This window comes from Crocodylus siamensis, chromosome 1, assembly GCF_052110815.1.
Source record: "Crocodylus siamensis isolate JL-2025a chromosome 1, ASM5211081v1, whole genome shotgun sequence".
In the NCBI taxonomy this organism is placed as follows: domain Eukaryota; kingdom Metazoa; phylum Chordata; order Crocodylia; family Crocodylidae; genus Crocodylus; species Crocodylus siamensis.
In genome coordinates, this window is record NC_143395.1 from 424,444,634 (window position 1) to 424,459,889 (window position 15,256).

Sequence of the window (15,256 nt, forward strand, 5' to 3'; positions counted from 1 at the left end):
TTGTATGATCTAAAGTTTGAAGGCTGGTGACAACTAGTATTGGAGAGTGGGGCAGGGGTGGGGCCTCCTTCACTAGACAGAGACCGTATCTGCGTGGCCAGTGACACCTCCCATGTGCTGCATCCTGTCACCCCGACACCATGATGGGGTATGGAGCATAAGCCGCTGATACAGGGGACCAGATCCAGCAGATCCAGTGCCCAGAGGCTTACATCAGTGCCTGAACCCCCTGCATGCATGTGATATCTCGGCTAGGGCACAGCCTTCCTTTCAAGGCTTCTCTGGCCTTCCAACCTGCTCCTCAAGGCACTGGGAAACATGAGAGGTCCCTGGACTTTGTGCAACAGCCATGATCCGGGTCAGCTACAGAGGTGATGCTCTTGGCTGCGCTCACCCCTAGATACTTCCTCCCCACAGGGATGCACTGATTCTGCATCTAGGTCTGCTACGGCCATGACCAAGGGGGTTATGGGGTGGGCTTCCTCTGTGGTTTGGGGCAAAGCCTAACCCATGGGCCAATAGGGTTAATTGGTTTGGGAAAGGTCTGGCTTCCCATCCACCCACTGGCTTCCTCCAGGGCCCTGCCCTCATCAGGGAGGACAAAGGCCATCAGAAAGATGATGCAGAGAGATCAGGGGTCATTCCCCCGAAAACTGAAGGTGGAAAGTCAGCACGGGCGGGGAAGCCATGACGGCCGTCGGGGTACCTGAATGGTAACATGCGGTGCCTTTTCTCTTTCCCTTTAGCCTTAGCTCTGAAAGCACAGAGAGCGACAGGTCAGCTGCCATCCGCTCAGCTGCAATGACAAAGACCCCAACGTCCCCACGACACGCCCGCCACCAGCAACACAGGACCAAACTGCACTGCAACTGTACACACTTGCCCATGGGCAGGGCACTGGCACCAGGGGGGGAGGAAAGGAGAAGGCAAGAGCAGCACCCAGAAATGGGGGCATGGGGGTGAAATGGAGACAGACTGGGATGGATGGATGCATGGATGGGTGGATAGGTGGGTGGACAGACAGACTATATCAGCTGCAGTTACATGCATGCCTGGAGGACTGGGCCAGCTGATGAGGATAACTGGCTGGGCCAAAGGAAGTTAAAAGCTCCCAGAGAGGGGCTGGGAGGACTAAGAGAGAGAGAGAGGGCTGTGTGGCTGGCTGCAGCACTGAGCCAGGGACTCTCCCAGGGTCTGGGAAAAGACAACAAGGTTTGCTTTGATATTTTATTAAGTTGTACTGAGTGCTCGAGGATTTGACTGTTTATATTGCAAAGCCAGAGGCTGCCGCAGTGAGCCAGGGAGCTCATTCTAGGGACAGAGGGGAAAGCCGGCGATGCTGAGAAAGCCAGAGCTGTCCTCCCATGATCTGGGAAAAGACCCTAGGCTGTGAATGAACCTTTTGGTTGGCAATGCCACTGCTGTTGGCTGACCGCTTGTTTATAGTCTGTCCTGTGGGGCACGTTTGCCCAGGAAAATAATGACTGTGAAAATAAAGACAGCTACACAAACAGGGGGGATGTGAGGATGAGGGGAGGAAGGGAGAGATAAAGAGACAGATATATGGATCAATGGATAGATAGTAAGTGCATGTGAGCACATCTGGATGGATGGATGGATGGATGAACAGGCAGGCAGATAGAGGGGATGTGTGAGGACAGATGTAGGGAGGGAGAGATAAAGAGAAAGACAGACATATGGCTAGATGGACAGAGAGAAGATGCGTGTGAGAATAAGATAGATAGATAGATAGATAGATAGATAGATGGTGTGTATGAGAATGGATGGGGGTGGCTAGACAGAGAAAGGGCAGGTGTGGAGAGAAAAAGAAAAGCCCCAGATCCACTGGGCATGGGAAGGGAGGGGAGGAGAGGGGAGGGGAGGGGAGGGAGTGGGAGGAAGGGGGAGGAGCATACGTAGAAAGAAGCCCCACCCCCCACTGAAAAACCCAGGTCGGGACACACACCCCTTTCGCTTTGCACCAATGCCAAACCCCTTTGCTGTTACAAAGCCACTCCGTGCCACGCCCCAAGTCAGGGCCAACATGTCACACGCATGCACATGCCTGGGCCTTGCCCATGCCAGAGGAGCGTCGTGCCCCATACCTGGGGTCCTCATTGTCATCACTGTTCAGGAGAAACACCGGGGAGACCATGAGCACCAGGGGAACAGCAAATCCACCCCATCCCATCCCATCCTATCTCATGTGTCCGTGGGGCCCACGGAGGGCTGGGAAAGGGGCTGCATGGATCCACAGGGAATGGCTCTGCATGTAGGGCTAGCCAACGGACCCTGAAGCTACCCTCAGGACTGAGGCATCGCCCAGGACACCTGGCAGCTGGACCCCTTTGCTAGGATGGCTGCCGGGGGGTCTCCGCCAAGCTCACTGCAACCCTCCAGCCCCCCACAACACAGCCAGGAGCTACAGCACCGGACCACACATGAGACCCCATGCTGTCCATGAAACCGTCAGCGTGAAGGGGCTGCATATGTCTGGGACACAGGTGCTGGTGCCCCCGAGCTCAGATGCATGGACCTGCGAGGACAAGAAGCCACCGGCAGCCCCACCAGTGCAGCCCCAATGCGTTAGGAAGGGCTCCATGTAAGTGTGTGTGTGCGGGTTAGGCATTTGCATGAGCTAAGCATGTAAGTGTGCAAGGGCTAAGCATGTATATGGGTTGTGTGCGTGCATGGGCTAAGCATTCATGGGCTAACTATATCAATAAGTGCATGTGTGACCTAAGCATGTTAGTGTGCACATGGGCTAAGCATGTGTTGGGACTAAGTGTGTGCATGGGGGAAGCGCATGCATGGGCTGAGTATGCGTGCACTAAGCATGCAAGCATACACATGGGCTAAGTGTGTGTGTGGCCTAAGTGAGTAAGCATGTGCATGAGCTAGGCACATGCATGGTTTCAGTATATAAGTATGTGCATGGGCTAAGCGTGTGCTGGACTTACTGCCCAACAGCCTCCATCCCTAGAGCAGGTGGGGTAGGGGCTGGGCAAAGCTGGGTGCCTCCCACCCTGTCCCACCAACACAACTCAAGAGACTCCCATATCTCACGCCCCTTCTGCCCCTGGGGCCAGGCCTGGGATTGCCGACAGTGGGGCTGGGGCAACTCAACACGGTACAGACACACGCGGGCACCGGACTCAGTGCAGCAGCAGAAACTTCCCTCCCGAGCCAGGTTTTCATCAGATGAAGACCTGAGTGCGCTTCTCCCCAGACATCACGTGAGGCCACCCGATCCAGGGAGCAATGGCACTGGCATGGATGAGAGGGGAGAGGCTCAAGAGAAAACCCTTCTGCAAAGCCACGCACAACTCCCGCCCCAGCCACGGGCGCTTGGTACCTTGCTACCGACTTGTATCCGTCATTGAGCTTAGTCCTGAGTTCAGACATTTTGCTGAGCGAGTGGCAGCGAGAGAGAGAGAGAGAGACACACAGCGTCAGGTGGTGACCGGCCACCCAGCCGCAGCACGGGCAAGGTTATCCCCAAACAGACCCCGGGGCTTGCGCCGGAGGGAGCTGGGAGACACCAGACCCTCTCGCACGCCAACCTGCAGTCCTGCGATATCGCTTGCAGGCATATTACCAAGCTCCCTAAAGAGCCAGGCCCAGTGTGGCTTCATGGTCCACACCGCAGACAAAGCTGGGGTGCGAGCTGTGTAGAAGCCACGTATTTGTCAACCACGTGAGCTTGCCTTCGTTCATAAATGCCTCCAGCGGGAGACAGGCTCCCGGGTCGCATTTTCACACCGTGCTCATGAACCTGGCCTGAAAGCGGGCTGGAGGGGCCGGTGGACTTGCCACGGGCCTGCACGGCTCCTGGGCTCGGGTCGGCAAGGGGTCTCTGGGCTGCAGGACCGCCCTTGGCGCCTCCAGACGGGCCCTGCGACCTGGGTCCTGCGTCGACCCAAGTGACTTGTGAGTTCAGGAGGGATTGGGCAAGTAGCATCAGCCCAAAAAGAAGTGGGCAAAAAAAGGCAGAAGCCAATTTTTGTTTTGTTGTGAAATCCTTACTTTCAAACCTAAGATTCAATTGAAGTTTCTAAAGGGTAAAAAAAAAAAAAAAAAGACTTACAAAACTAAATGTAAAGGCCTAAAAATGAAACAACTATTTGTTGTTTTCGTTTCTTTTTTTTTTGTTATGGGGATAAAATCCCCCCAAATCTTTCATTATGGGGAAAAACCCCCTCAAAGCTTTCATTTTTGGGGATAAAATCCCTACAAATCTTTCATCGTGGAGATAACCTCCCCAAATCATTCATCATAGGGATAAACACCCCCACATCTTTAATTATGGGGAAAACCTCCCAAAACCTTTCATTTGGGGGATAAAATCCCTAAAAATCTTTCATTGTGGGGTTAACCCCCCCAAATTTTTCATCATGGAGATAACCACCCCAAAATCTTTAATTATGGGGATAACACCCCACAATCATCCATTTTGGGGATAAAATCCCCCAAAATCATTCATTCGGGGGATAAAATCCTGCACAATTTTTCATTATGGGGATAATCCCCCCCCCAAATTTGGGGATAAAACCCCACAAAAATCTTTCATTATAGGGATAACCCTACCCCCCAATCTTTCATTTGGGGGATAAAAACTCACAACATTTTTCATTATGGGGATAAAACCCCCCAAAATCTTGCATTTGTGGGATAAAACCACATGATACTATGGCTGAACTGAAAAACAGAAAAAAATCTTTGGGTTGTCCCCAAGTGAAAGTTGTTGAGGGATTTTATCCCCGCAATTCAGAGATTCATGAATGAATCCATGAAGCTATACAGGGGTGTAGGTTGCAGCCCTGACTCATAGATTCTATGAATCTATGAACTGGGGGGATAAAATCCCTCAACGACTTTTATTTGGGGGCAACGCAGAGATGTTTTGACCTGTTTTTCAGTTCAGCCACCGGATCCCCACAAAATATCACAGTGTGGCTTGCAGGACATCCGCTTTTTACCGCATGCACAGAGGGCACCCTGCTCCCAACTGGTTGCTACCTGGCTTTTTGGTCTAATGGCCCCGATGCCCAGATGGAAACAGAGTCTAGATGGCTGCAAAGTAACAGACTGTCACCCCCAGCTGTGTCCAGACTCAGTAAACTGACTCCCCCTTGGAAAATGCAGAATTGCACCATCCTCCTCTTGCAAAGAGCTCAGGGCAGGGTGGTTTTGACATTGTTTTAAGTCTCTGGGTTGTGCACCTCACCGTGCTGACGTGGCATGGCACCCTGGAAAGGATGGCAGGGCACCCCCAGGTGCGATGACCAGCTGCTTTGTGAGCACAGACCTGGGGCTCAAAGCAGATGCTCCCCTTTGGTGCCTGTGGTTGTGTTGCAAAATCAAGTCCTGGGTATCCTTGCTCTCACACAAGCCCCTCTACACTGTATGCATGAAAACAGGGCTCTGCTAACCAGGGATTAGTATTTCCAGGGGTGCATCGACACATCCACATCTGCAGAGGACTCGTTAGCCCCTGAAGGAGCCTGCCGCTATTACTCAGAGTCCGATTGCTACCAGCACCCCCTCTCCCCCGTGTGCATTGGCATAATGCATTCAGACTCCAATCCTTGGCTTTAGCCCCAGCTCTGAAGCCAATGACCCAGGGAGATAATTACTGGCGGAAGGAGCACATAGACCAGCCGGGTCCATCTGGGCCGTGCAAAAGAAAAGGAAGCATCAATAATTCACAGTGCCCAGATTGGGTTCGGCTATAGAGCTCCATCCTGGCCATGCATTTTTAATGGCAAGCAGCTATCGGGTGACACGTGCTAGGATCTGGTTTAATTCCACCCTGCCACGGGGCTGCAGCCCTCGCATCCAGGGGCAGGCTCAAGGAAAGAGGCCGCGAGTGTGTTTTGGCATCAGAGGAGCTTGGTGGTTCATCCTCTCCCTGGCATTTACCCCGTGTTCCCGTCATCTTCACCGTCTTCTCCGAGGCTGGGGCATTGGGAGAGACAGGGAGAAAAACGCAGTGAGAAGGCAGAGGGGGCAATGAACATGCCATGCATATTCGTGAGCATGCACACCCCTGGGATCTGCCAGCTGTTGCCCACAGCTGGCCCAGCTGCAGTGTGGAAGGGCATCTTGGGTAAAACGGGGGCCTGCCTGCAACCTTCCCTCCCACCCAGGTGTCAGGTTGACCCTAGGGCAGGAACTTGCTCCCACGAAGCCCCACTAAGTGATGATGCCCATCTCGATACCCCGTTCACCTTCCAGTCACCCTCCAGTGTTCGGCACCACCCCGCAAGCTTGGCACCCAAGGATGCTACTGGGGGTTGTCCACTGAGCACTTCCCCACTGCAAACCCTCACCGCACAAAATTGCAAGGGTCGGGCACTGCTTGAAGACTCAGGAGACCTCGGGTCTATTCCCATGCTCTGCTACTGCGCTACCAGGTGTCCTTGGGCACATCCTTTCACCGCCCCATGCCTCAGTTTGTCCATCTGGCGACCCAGCCCTCTGCTGCAAAATGCTTGGCATTGTGCTGATGAAAAAAAAGGCTGGGTAAGAGCTGGTGGCTTTTCCCATGAGCACGTCTGAAACTCAGGCTTCAGACACCACCCGCGGTGGGCTTGGAAAATGTCCTGCTTTCTCCGTACAAAAACATACACGTGTTTTCTTCCAAAGGGCTTTTCAGTTGGAAATGTTCTTTAGTTATTTATTTTAATCCTTAAGGCTTGGATTGGAAATGTTTGTTTCACAATGCTTTTTTTTAACTGAAAAACATGGAAAATTGTTCATTTTCTGGCAATGCAAACGCTGTCCTGTTTGGTTTCTTTCCAGCAGGCCCAGATCAGCCACCCTATAGCACCAGGCATGAAAGCTTTGCAGCAAGTGCCTGAAACACCTCCCAATAACTTACACCATCCAGGGGAAAGGGCTACGGCAAACCTTCAGGCACCACAACCTGGTCCCGGCAGCGTGGAGACGATGCCTGCCACGCGTGCTCCTCTGCCTCGTGCCATGACACCCCGCAACCCACGGACGTGAGGTCAAACCTGCAGCCCCGTCCTGGCTTTTCCTTTGCTTTCAAACCCTGGCCCCTTCCTCCAATGCATGTTTTGCTCTGGGTCTTTCCAGAGGAGCCTTGATACCTAGCAGCGCTGGCTGGGAGCTGCCGCTCATCAATCCCCCACGGCCCACGCTGCAAACACTGGTTTTGCACGAGCTTGTTGGTACTGCCGCCAGCTCTGAAGCCACATCAGCCAGGGAAGAGCAGCTCTATTTATAGGTTTAATTTCCGCTGTTTGGCACTGAGGGGATAGAAAACCCACTGATTCTGGCAACAGCTTTCCTAATGAGGTAAACCACTCTTTAATGAGGTGCGCAGCTGTCTCCAGGTGCTCACTCAGTGCCTTGGACTTCAGGACAAGTCCTGCCAGCAATGATATGGGAGAGGAAGAGGCTTGGAGAGGTTAGAAATACAGGCAGGGAAAACAGGGGGGTCAATCCAGGGTGCCTGAGATGACCCCACCAGCCTCGTCAGGAGGAAGCCAAGGGAGGGGGTGAGGGCAGCGCTCAGCTCTGGGGTGTGTGCGTGACCTGGTCACAAGAAGAGATGAAACCCCCTCAGCCCCAAGACCCCTACGATCAACCCTAGACAGGTCTGATCCTATCTGGAGCAGGGTGGTGGACTGGTTACTTCCCCTTTGATCCAAAGATGCCTAGATTTGGGCTTTTACTGGGGTCCGACCGGGAAGGCGCAGGTGCTAGCTTGCCCCAGCTCCCACCCTGCCCACCCCAGACTCACCATGAGGATGGGGTGGTTTGTTTCAGGCCGGCTCCCAAGGGACTTAGGCACGCGATAGTGTCAGACTCTCGCTGTCTCTCGTGCCTCAGTTTCCCACCGTGGAGCCACGGGAAATGTGGGGGCTGGAGGTCCCTGTGGCAGCTGGGGCAGGGGGAGCCCCTCTGGGAGGACCGGGTGCAATAGCAAAACACGCTCCGTCACGCTGCATGCCACACGCCTGAATAGGGAGCCTTTCTCCTGGCTGATTTGCAGGAGAAATCTGCCCGCCCCAGATTACCTGAGTTTTCCTGGCAGCAGTATCTGGGCCCAGAGCTTCCTCCGGGCGCTGGGGGACAAGTCACACCACTGCAAACACCACGGCAAGGCTTCACACTCAGCGCACGCAGGGCTGGACCTGCTCCCCCCGCTCCCCCATGGCCCGGGCCATGCTGCCACGGGCCAGCCCCTTTGGGACCGGACACACCACACGCAGCCCGGCGCCCGGACGGCCCGTCTACCTCGCGTTGAGAGAGCCCTGGCTGAGGGTGTCCGCCTCGCCCAGGAGTTCGTCCTCGCTGTGATAATACATCTCGTCCTCCTCCTCCTCCCTGAGGGCAGCGACAGGGCCGCGTCACCCCTTTGCGTTCTCCCCCAGGCCTGCTCGAACGCCTCGCAGCAAGGCAGCCGCCGGGGCCCAGGGATTTCCCCCCCATCCTATCGCAGCAGGCTGCAAAGGGGTGTTTGCACCCTCCTCAGGGGTGCCGGCTGCAGCCCAGGCTGGGGACGGTGACCAGGCTGTGCCAGTGCTCCCGCCGGGACTCCAACCCAGGCTAGTCCTTCTGCTCGGGGCCATGCCAATCATCACATTTGGGATTAAGGAGGGATTTCCTCCTCTGCTCAGACTCGTGCAGACTTGGTGGGGGGGGGGGGTTGCTTTCCCCTGTAGCAGGGGCCACGGCCTCTGCCTGGGCTCTCTCGTGCATCTGTTCACAACCTTTGCAGCAGCTAGATGTCGGCAGCCACAGTCCCCTGCTTTCCTTGGGGTGTGTGATGCCTGGGGCTGTGTCAGAGCTGATGGTAGTTTTGCTAAGAGTTTATAGATGATGGGTTTGTCTGGGCTGATTTGCACAGGGCTGATCCTGCCTCAGGCAGGGGTTGGACGAGATGGGAGCCCTGCAGCTCCCTGCCAGCCCCGCTTCTGTAGGACTGTCTGCTTCCAAGAGCAAGGGCAGGGGACCCAGATGTGGACCGATGGCAGAACCAGAGCACCCAACACCACTAAATCATTCTGGGTTTGGAGCAATTTCCCAAAAGCAGTCGCTAGAGGGCCCAGTAAGCACAACACATGAGGACAAATGATCACAGCTGACTGGTTCCTGCAGGGCCAGAAGTCGCAGGGCTATCGATGCTGCAGGAGATTAAACATCTTCATCCTATTTCTGGTTAGCGTACAGGGCCCTTTTCACTCGCCACTGAAATGCAGCCACTTCTGGGCCCGAGCAGGGCAGCTGTTCACTGCAATGCTGGGGACCAAGCTCGAGTGGGGTCACGGAGACACAGCATTCAACTTCAAGCTTAAATTTGCTCAGGACCTTGGGAATAATAACCCGTATTTCTTCAGGGAAACCCCTGAGAGAGCCCCCACTACAGACAGCCCAGCTCCATCCTCTTTGCTGTGGAGAAATCCCCCTCTCTCTGCCTCCCACTTGGGACAGGCCAGGTGACCCCTGTATTTCCTGGATTTCTTCATGATCCTGACTCCAGATGTGGCCTCCCCAGTGTCAAATGGAGGGGAAGAATCACTTCCCTTGATCTGCGGGAAACACCCCTACAACGCAGCCCCGGATGCCGGTCGCCTTCCTGGCACCAAGGGCGCACTGCCGGCTCCTATCCAGCTTCTTGTCCCCTGTCCCCCCCAGGTCCTTTTCTGCAGAGCTGCTGCCCAGCCCGTCCCCCCCAGCCTGCACCGGTGCAGGGGATCACTCCCTCCTACGTGCAGGACTTTGCACTTGTCCTTGTTGAACCTCAGGAGATTTCTTCTGGTGCCGATTTCTTTCTAATATTTAACATGAGATTTCTTTCTACTATCTAACCTCAACTTCCCTAGCTGCAGCTTGAGCCCATTGCTCCTTGTCCTGTCATCTGCCCCTGCTGAGACCAGCCCAGCTCCATCCTCTTTGCAACCACCTTTCAGGTAGCTGAATGCTGCTGTTACACACATTGACTACAGGCATCATCTTCCATCCCTAACTGGCTTTCCATGCCACTGAAATGCAGCCAGCTCCAGTGCAGAGCCAAAGGGCAAACACCAACAAAGACCCAATGCTGTGGAGGAAAGGGAATTTTGATCTTGAGCAAACATACCTTTGCTTATAAAAAGTGCCCTTGTATTTTTTAAGTCTCCATGGCACAGATAGGAGTCTCATTTATAAGGCCTCTTCTGCACAGCTGATTCCTTGTAAATGATATCTTGATCCTGCCAGAGTTTAAATTGGCTTCTGAAGGGAGCTCAGCACATAAATCCAAAAGCCAGGCTGCTAAAGCACTAGCTGTAGTTACCCAATGTGTAGGCATGGCAAACAACCATGCAATCTCCCTTTTAAATCTATTAGCATCTTCCCTGCACACTAAAGTCACAGCACATTGAGCTGGGAAGCTGATCTATGGTTTCAATTAAGCTGGAAATCCACAGTCTACAGCCCAATTTGCACAGTAATTTAGCCACTCGCCTGAACGTGAGGAGTCTCGAGGAATCTCATCCTTCAGCTGTGAGCTGCTGAGATGGGGAGACTATTTTTTTTTTGTGGTGGGCGTGAAATGCAGAGGATTTAGATGCCTGGAGGAAAAGTCTTATTGCCAGAGCATGTGCCGCGGGAAGGAGCATGCAAAGCAGATGGGATATGCCAGATTGGCTTCCTCCCATCAGCCCAGCAAACTGCAGAGATTTGAAATGCCTTTGCACATGACTTGGTTTTGACACTATAAGCCAGGTTGGCTCTGTGCTGCAGAGGAAGCCTATTGCCCGTCTCGTCTGGGCAAGAGCTGCGGATGGCGAGAGGCAGCCCTGGGTAACACCCCTGCGTCTATCGCACAGCTCTGAATCTCCAGGCTCGTCGCAGCTCCTCTCAGGAAACTTTGATGAGCTGTATGGGGTGGGAAAGCCTTCCCCGCTCGAGTGCATATATCAGGCCCTGCACCCTCCCACCACGGTGAGTGAGGCACGATCCGGATGGTGACTGTGGAGTCACTCTGGATTGCAGCCAGTGGAAATGAGAACACATCTGGTTCGGAGCAGCTGGGACTAAGACAAAAGACGCTCCTGGTGAGGGGGCCTTGCTCTTCCACCCAGGATCCAAATCCGGGGTCGGGAAATTCCCCGTTGCTGCTACCAGTGCCCGTGTCTCCCTCCTGCCGGAGCCCCGGGACGTTCTGCATTTCTCAGCGGAGCTGCCGCTCCCTCCCCAGACATGGCAGCATGTCAGTGGCACGGTGACCCATTGGTTACCCACCTCCATGACACTATGTGGCTCTTCAGGATGCAAGATGCTCTACAGAAATGCAGAATAGTATCCATCCCACCCCAAAAAAGAGGCCTGATCAACAGCCAGTGCGTATTCCCTCCCTCCGAGCTGCCTTATCAGCCTGTCAGCAAACCACCGCAGCACAAAATGCCCGGGTCCAGGAAGCTGGGTGACGGGTCTGTAGGACATCTCCAGCCACTGCCGCGGTGGGGTCTGCCTCTCCCAGTTCACTCCATACCTGTTCTCAAGGCAGGATAACAGCCTACTCTCCTGCTCGCTGCTGAATGACTGCTTTGCACGATACTTGCTGCATATCCACCAACTAGACACAGACTGGCATTGCGGTTCTCACCTTGAAACCCAAGCGGCGGGCATTATAAATATATTGTGGACCTCTGGGTCTCCTCGGGCCTATGCATACCACCCCCAATCCACAGCTGCCGGCCCGTGCTGCGTGAGAGCAGCTCATGACGCTGCATTTCCCTTTTCCATCTAATACTGCAGTTTTTGCTGCTTGATTTGCAAACTGCAATTAGCCCCTCACCTTCCTCTCTTGCTCTCCAGGGCATGGGTATGCACAGAGTTTGCAATGGTAGCAGATGGGACAATATATGCAATGGAGTCTCGGCAGAGCCCAGCTTTGGAAAGCGAGGCACGCTGCGGGTGAGACGGTAAGAAGGGCACCGGGGCACGTTACCTCCGGAAGCTTCTCTCCGCCGACTGCATGTGGGGCTTGCTGGGGGGCCCCGAGGTGCCGTGCCGGTGGCCGGAGATCAGGCTGTCGGTCTCCAGGGCGTATCTGCCCTCGCTCTCCGAGCGGCTGTGCGGGCTCTCCAGGAACTCCCCGTCGCTCCACGTGCCCACCGTGCCGTCCATGGCCTGGTATCGGATCTCTATGGAGATGCTGGTCTGAAAGACAAGCCAAAAACACACGTGGGACCCACGAGGATGGGCCGGGAGGTTCATTCAGGACTGCAGGGAGCAGTCGTGCCCTGCAACATGGGTCCATATACCCCCCTCCCATTACCCCAGCACTGAGCCCCTTGGTTTGGCATGGCTACTTGTGGCCTCCGGTCGTTCTGCATCACACATATAGACACCACAAGCTGGCAGAGGGGAGGTTTAGGCTAGACATCAGGAGGCGCGACTTCACGGTCAGGGCGGCTAGGGCCTGGGACCAGCTCCCAAGACAAGTGGTGCAGGCTCCTACCCTGGGGGTCTTTAAGAGGAGGCTGGATGAACACCTTGCTGGGGTCGTTTGACCCCAGTCCTCTTTCCTGCCATGGCGGGGGGTCGGACTAGATGATCTGCTCAGGTCACTTCCGACCCTAGAAACTATGAAACTATGACCCAACCCAACCCTTTCCCATGGGTAGTATGTCCCACGGGGCAGTCAACATCCTGATTAAAAAATGTGTGTGTGTGTGTGTGTGTGTGTGTGTGTGTGTGTGTGTGTGATGTCCTTGGAATGGCTCTGCCTTTAGACCCAGCGCGTGGTTATTTTGTTCCTGCCGCTGTCCTCTAGATGGGTAAATGTGATATATTTTATTAGACCAACTAAATAACAATAAATGATATTACATTTACCCAAAAAACCTTATCTATGTCCTTAGACCAACACAGCTACAGCCGACACCCCCAGTATATTCATACCCAGCACTCCCTTGCTTTGGAAGTACCTGAACTTCATAACCAAGTTGCTCACATTTCTTTCTTCACCAGCCAACTACACAGAGCTGTGGAAACCTTACGTTCTTATATCTCTCTCTGTAAGATATTCTCTCTCTCTCATGTTCATGGCTGGGGGGGTTTTGCACCTTCCATTTTCAACCTTCATTTCGAAGTCTTTGCACCAGAGCTAGCTGTGATATTAGTATCAGACTGGAGAACGGTGCGTGCAGAGGTGAAATCCCCACCCTTTCCCTAGCCATTACTCCCCCACGTATAGATTCAAGGCTGGTATTGGGCCCTGTTGTCACTGCAGCAGGATTTCTCCTTGAGCTACAACATGTCTTTTAAAGAGGTAGCCAGTCTCGATTTTAAGGACAAGTCAAGCCACAGGGTATCTACCCAGATGCAAAGACACATCATGGATGCACCTACGCATGTGCATTAGCCTATTTTGATGTGCACTAAAGTGTCAAAAAAGGGTGCTTTTGCTAATGCGCATTAAATTAAACGAATGCACCTTTTCTAGCACCTCACAATGGAGGTACTACATTTAATGCGCATTACCAAAAGCTCGTTAATGAACATGTAGACGCACCCACAGAAAGTGCCTTTGATCTCCTGGTTCTCAGAACATTTGACAGATGTTAAAATAGCCCCCAGCTAGAAACCACCAAAGCTGCCCTGCCCAAAAAGAGATTTTTTAGAACAAGAAATCTATTTTTTTCCACTTTCTAACTGGAACTTAGGATCATAGGATGATGGGAAAGTCAGGCTGGAAGAGACCTCACAAGGTCATCTAGTCCAGCCCCTTGCTCAAGGCAGGGTTATTCTCAATTAAGCCAGCTGAGTGTCTGTCTAACCTGCTCTTGAAAACTTCCAAGGATGGAGATGCCACAGCTCCTCTAGCTGCCCGGTCCCATGCCCACCCACCCCAGAGTCAGCAAGTCCCTTCTCCTCTCCAATCTCAATCTCCCCTGCTACAACTTGAGGCCCTTGATCCTAGTCCTGTCCCCTGCACCCTCTCTATCTATCACTGTCCTTCAGGGATTTGCAAAAACTGTGATCAAATCCCCCTCAATCTTCCCAGTTATTCCACTCCAAATGCAGGACTTTGCACTTGTCCTTGTTGATTGACTATGCACCACGTCTCCAGTCTGTGCAAGTCGTTCTGGATCCTAGCCCCGCTCTCCGGAGTATCTGCACCTCCATCCAACTGGGTGTCATCCATGGAAAATATCCGCTGATGACCAATTTGTGAGGATTTTGGCTGAAAAGCCAAGAACTCAAAAAAATGGGTAAAAAATATTACAAAACTTTCTCTTTCTTTCTCTAATATTTCTCTGAGGAGTATAATGTCCAGGCAAGGCGTACCTGTACCCCAAGAAGACTGGGAAACACCTTAAAGTTATATAAGACTTTTGGTTTTTGGCTGATCAAGAAGAAGGTTACGTCATGGCTCAATCAGTCTATATACAAAGCTGGATGAAATCGTTGGATTCACCAAAAAAAAGAGGCAGATGTGGGTGAATGAAAACCTTCCATGAACGGGTTTTGAATTCACCAGATTGGAAGAAAAAAACGAGAAAACACTTGAAAAAAGTCAAAACGGCTTGATTCTGTTGTAAGGCACCTTTTTATCTTGAAGTTTACTTACATTGAAATGTCATGACTTATATTACCAAAAAAAAAAAAAGATTTCTGAAATGAAAATGAAACGTTTCGAATGTTATTTTGGGTCAAAAGAAAAGTTACATTCGACCTGAAATGAATTCCATCCTTGTCCCCGCTTTGAGATTTACCCGGTGAACCAAGAAATCATTTGCCTGCCTGGTGCCGTTAATTGGCACCTTGTTGCAGAAGAGAAATTTGATAAAGGCAGACCTGTCACAGGAACTAGCAGAAGCCCAGCAAATTCAGCAAGAGAGGGCAGGATTTTTTAGCAGTGAAGTTAATTAAGTAGCAGATCCAGGCATCAAGGGACATGACAGATTCTCCTTCACTGGAAATCTTTAAATTAAGCTGGGTTATATATATTTTTTTTTTACTAGAAGAGATGCTGTGTTTCAAACAAGCATGAATTCCTGGCACCTGTTTACATAGGCGGTCACAGGGGATGGTTGTTACAGTTCCTTCTGGATTTATAATCTGAAAAGCTATTCAGCTCCTCAGCAAGGCAAGTCACTGAGATTGTTAGAGCCGGCCAAAACATGCCAATTATATTTTGCAAGACAATTTTAATTAGAAAAGAATCCCATATTGTTTTTGAATGCAAACCCCCACGCCCAAAAAAACCCCTAAACTAAAGCTTGAATAA

The 15,256-nt window shown here is 52.6% G+C and overlaps 1 protein-coding gene across 1 annotated transcript in view; it reads right to left on the bottom strand.

Annotated features, from left to right (window-relative positions):
• OTOF (otoferlin) overlaps positions 1-15,256 on the bottom strand; it is a 150,492-nt gene that overhangs the window by 67,537 nt on the left and 67,699 nt on the right. The window contains exon 5 of the mRNA XM_090031117.1: positions 11,969-12,180. Coding sequence (XP_089887243.1) covers positions 11,969-12,180 — 212 coding nt within the window. The remainder of the gene's footprint in view (positions 1-11,968; positions 12,181-15,256) is intronic.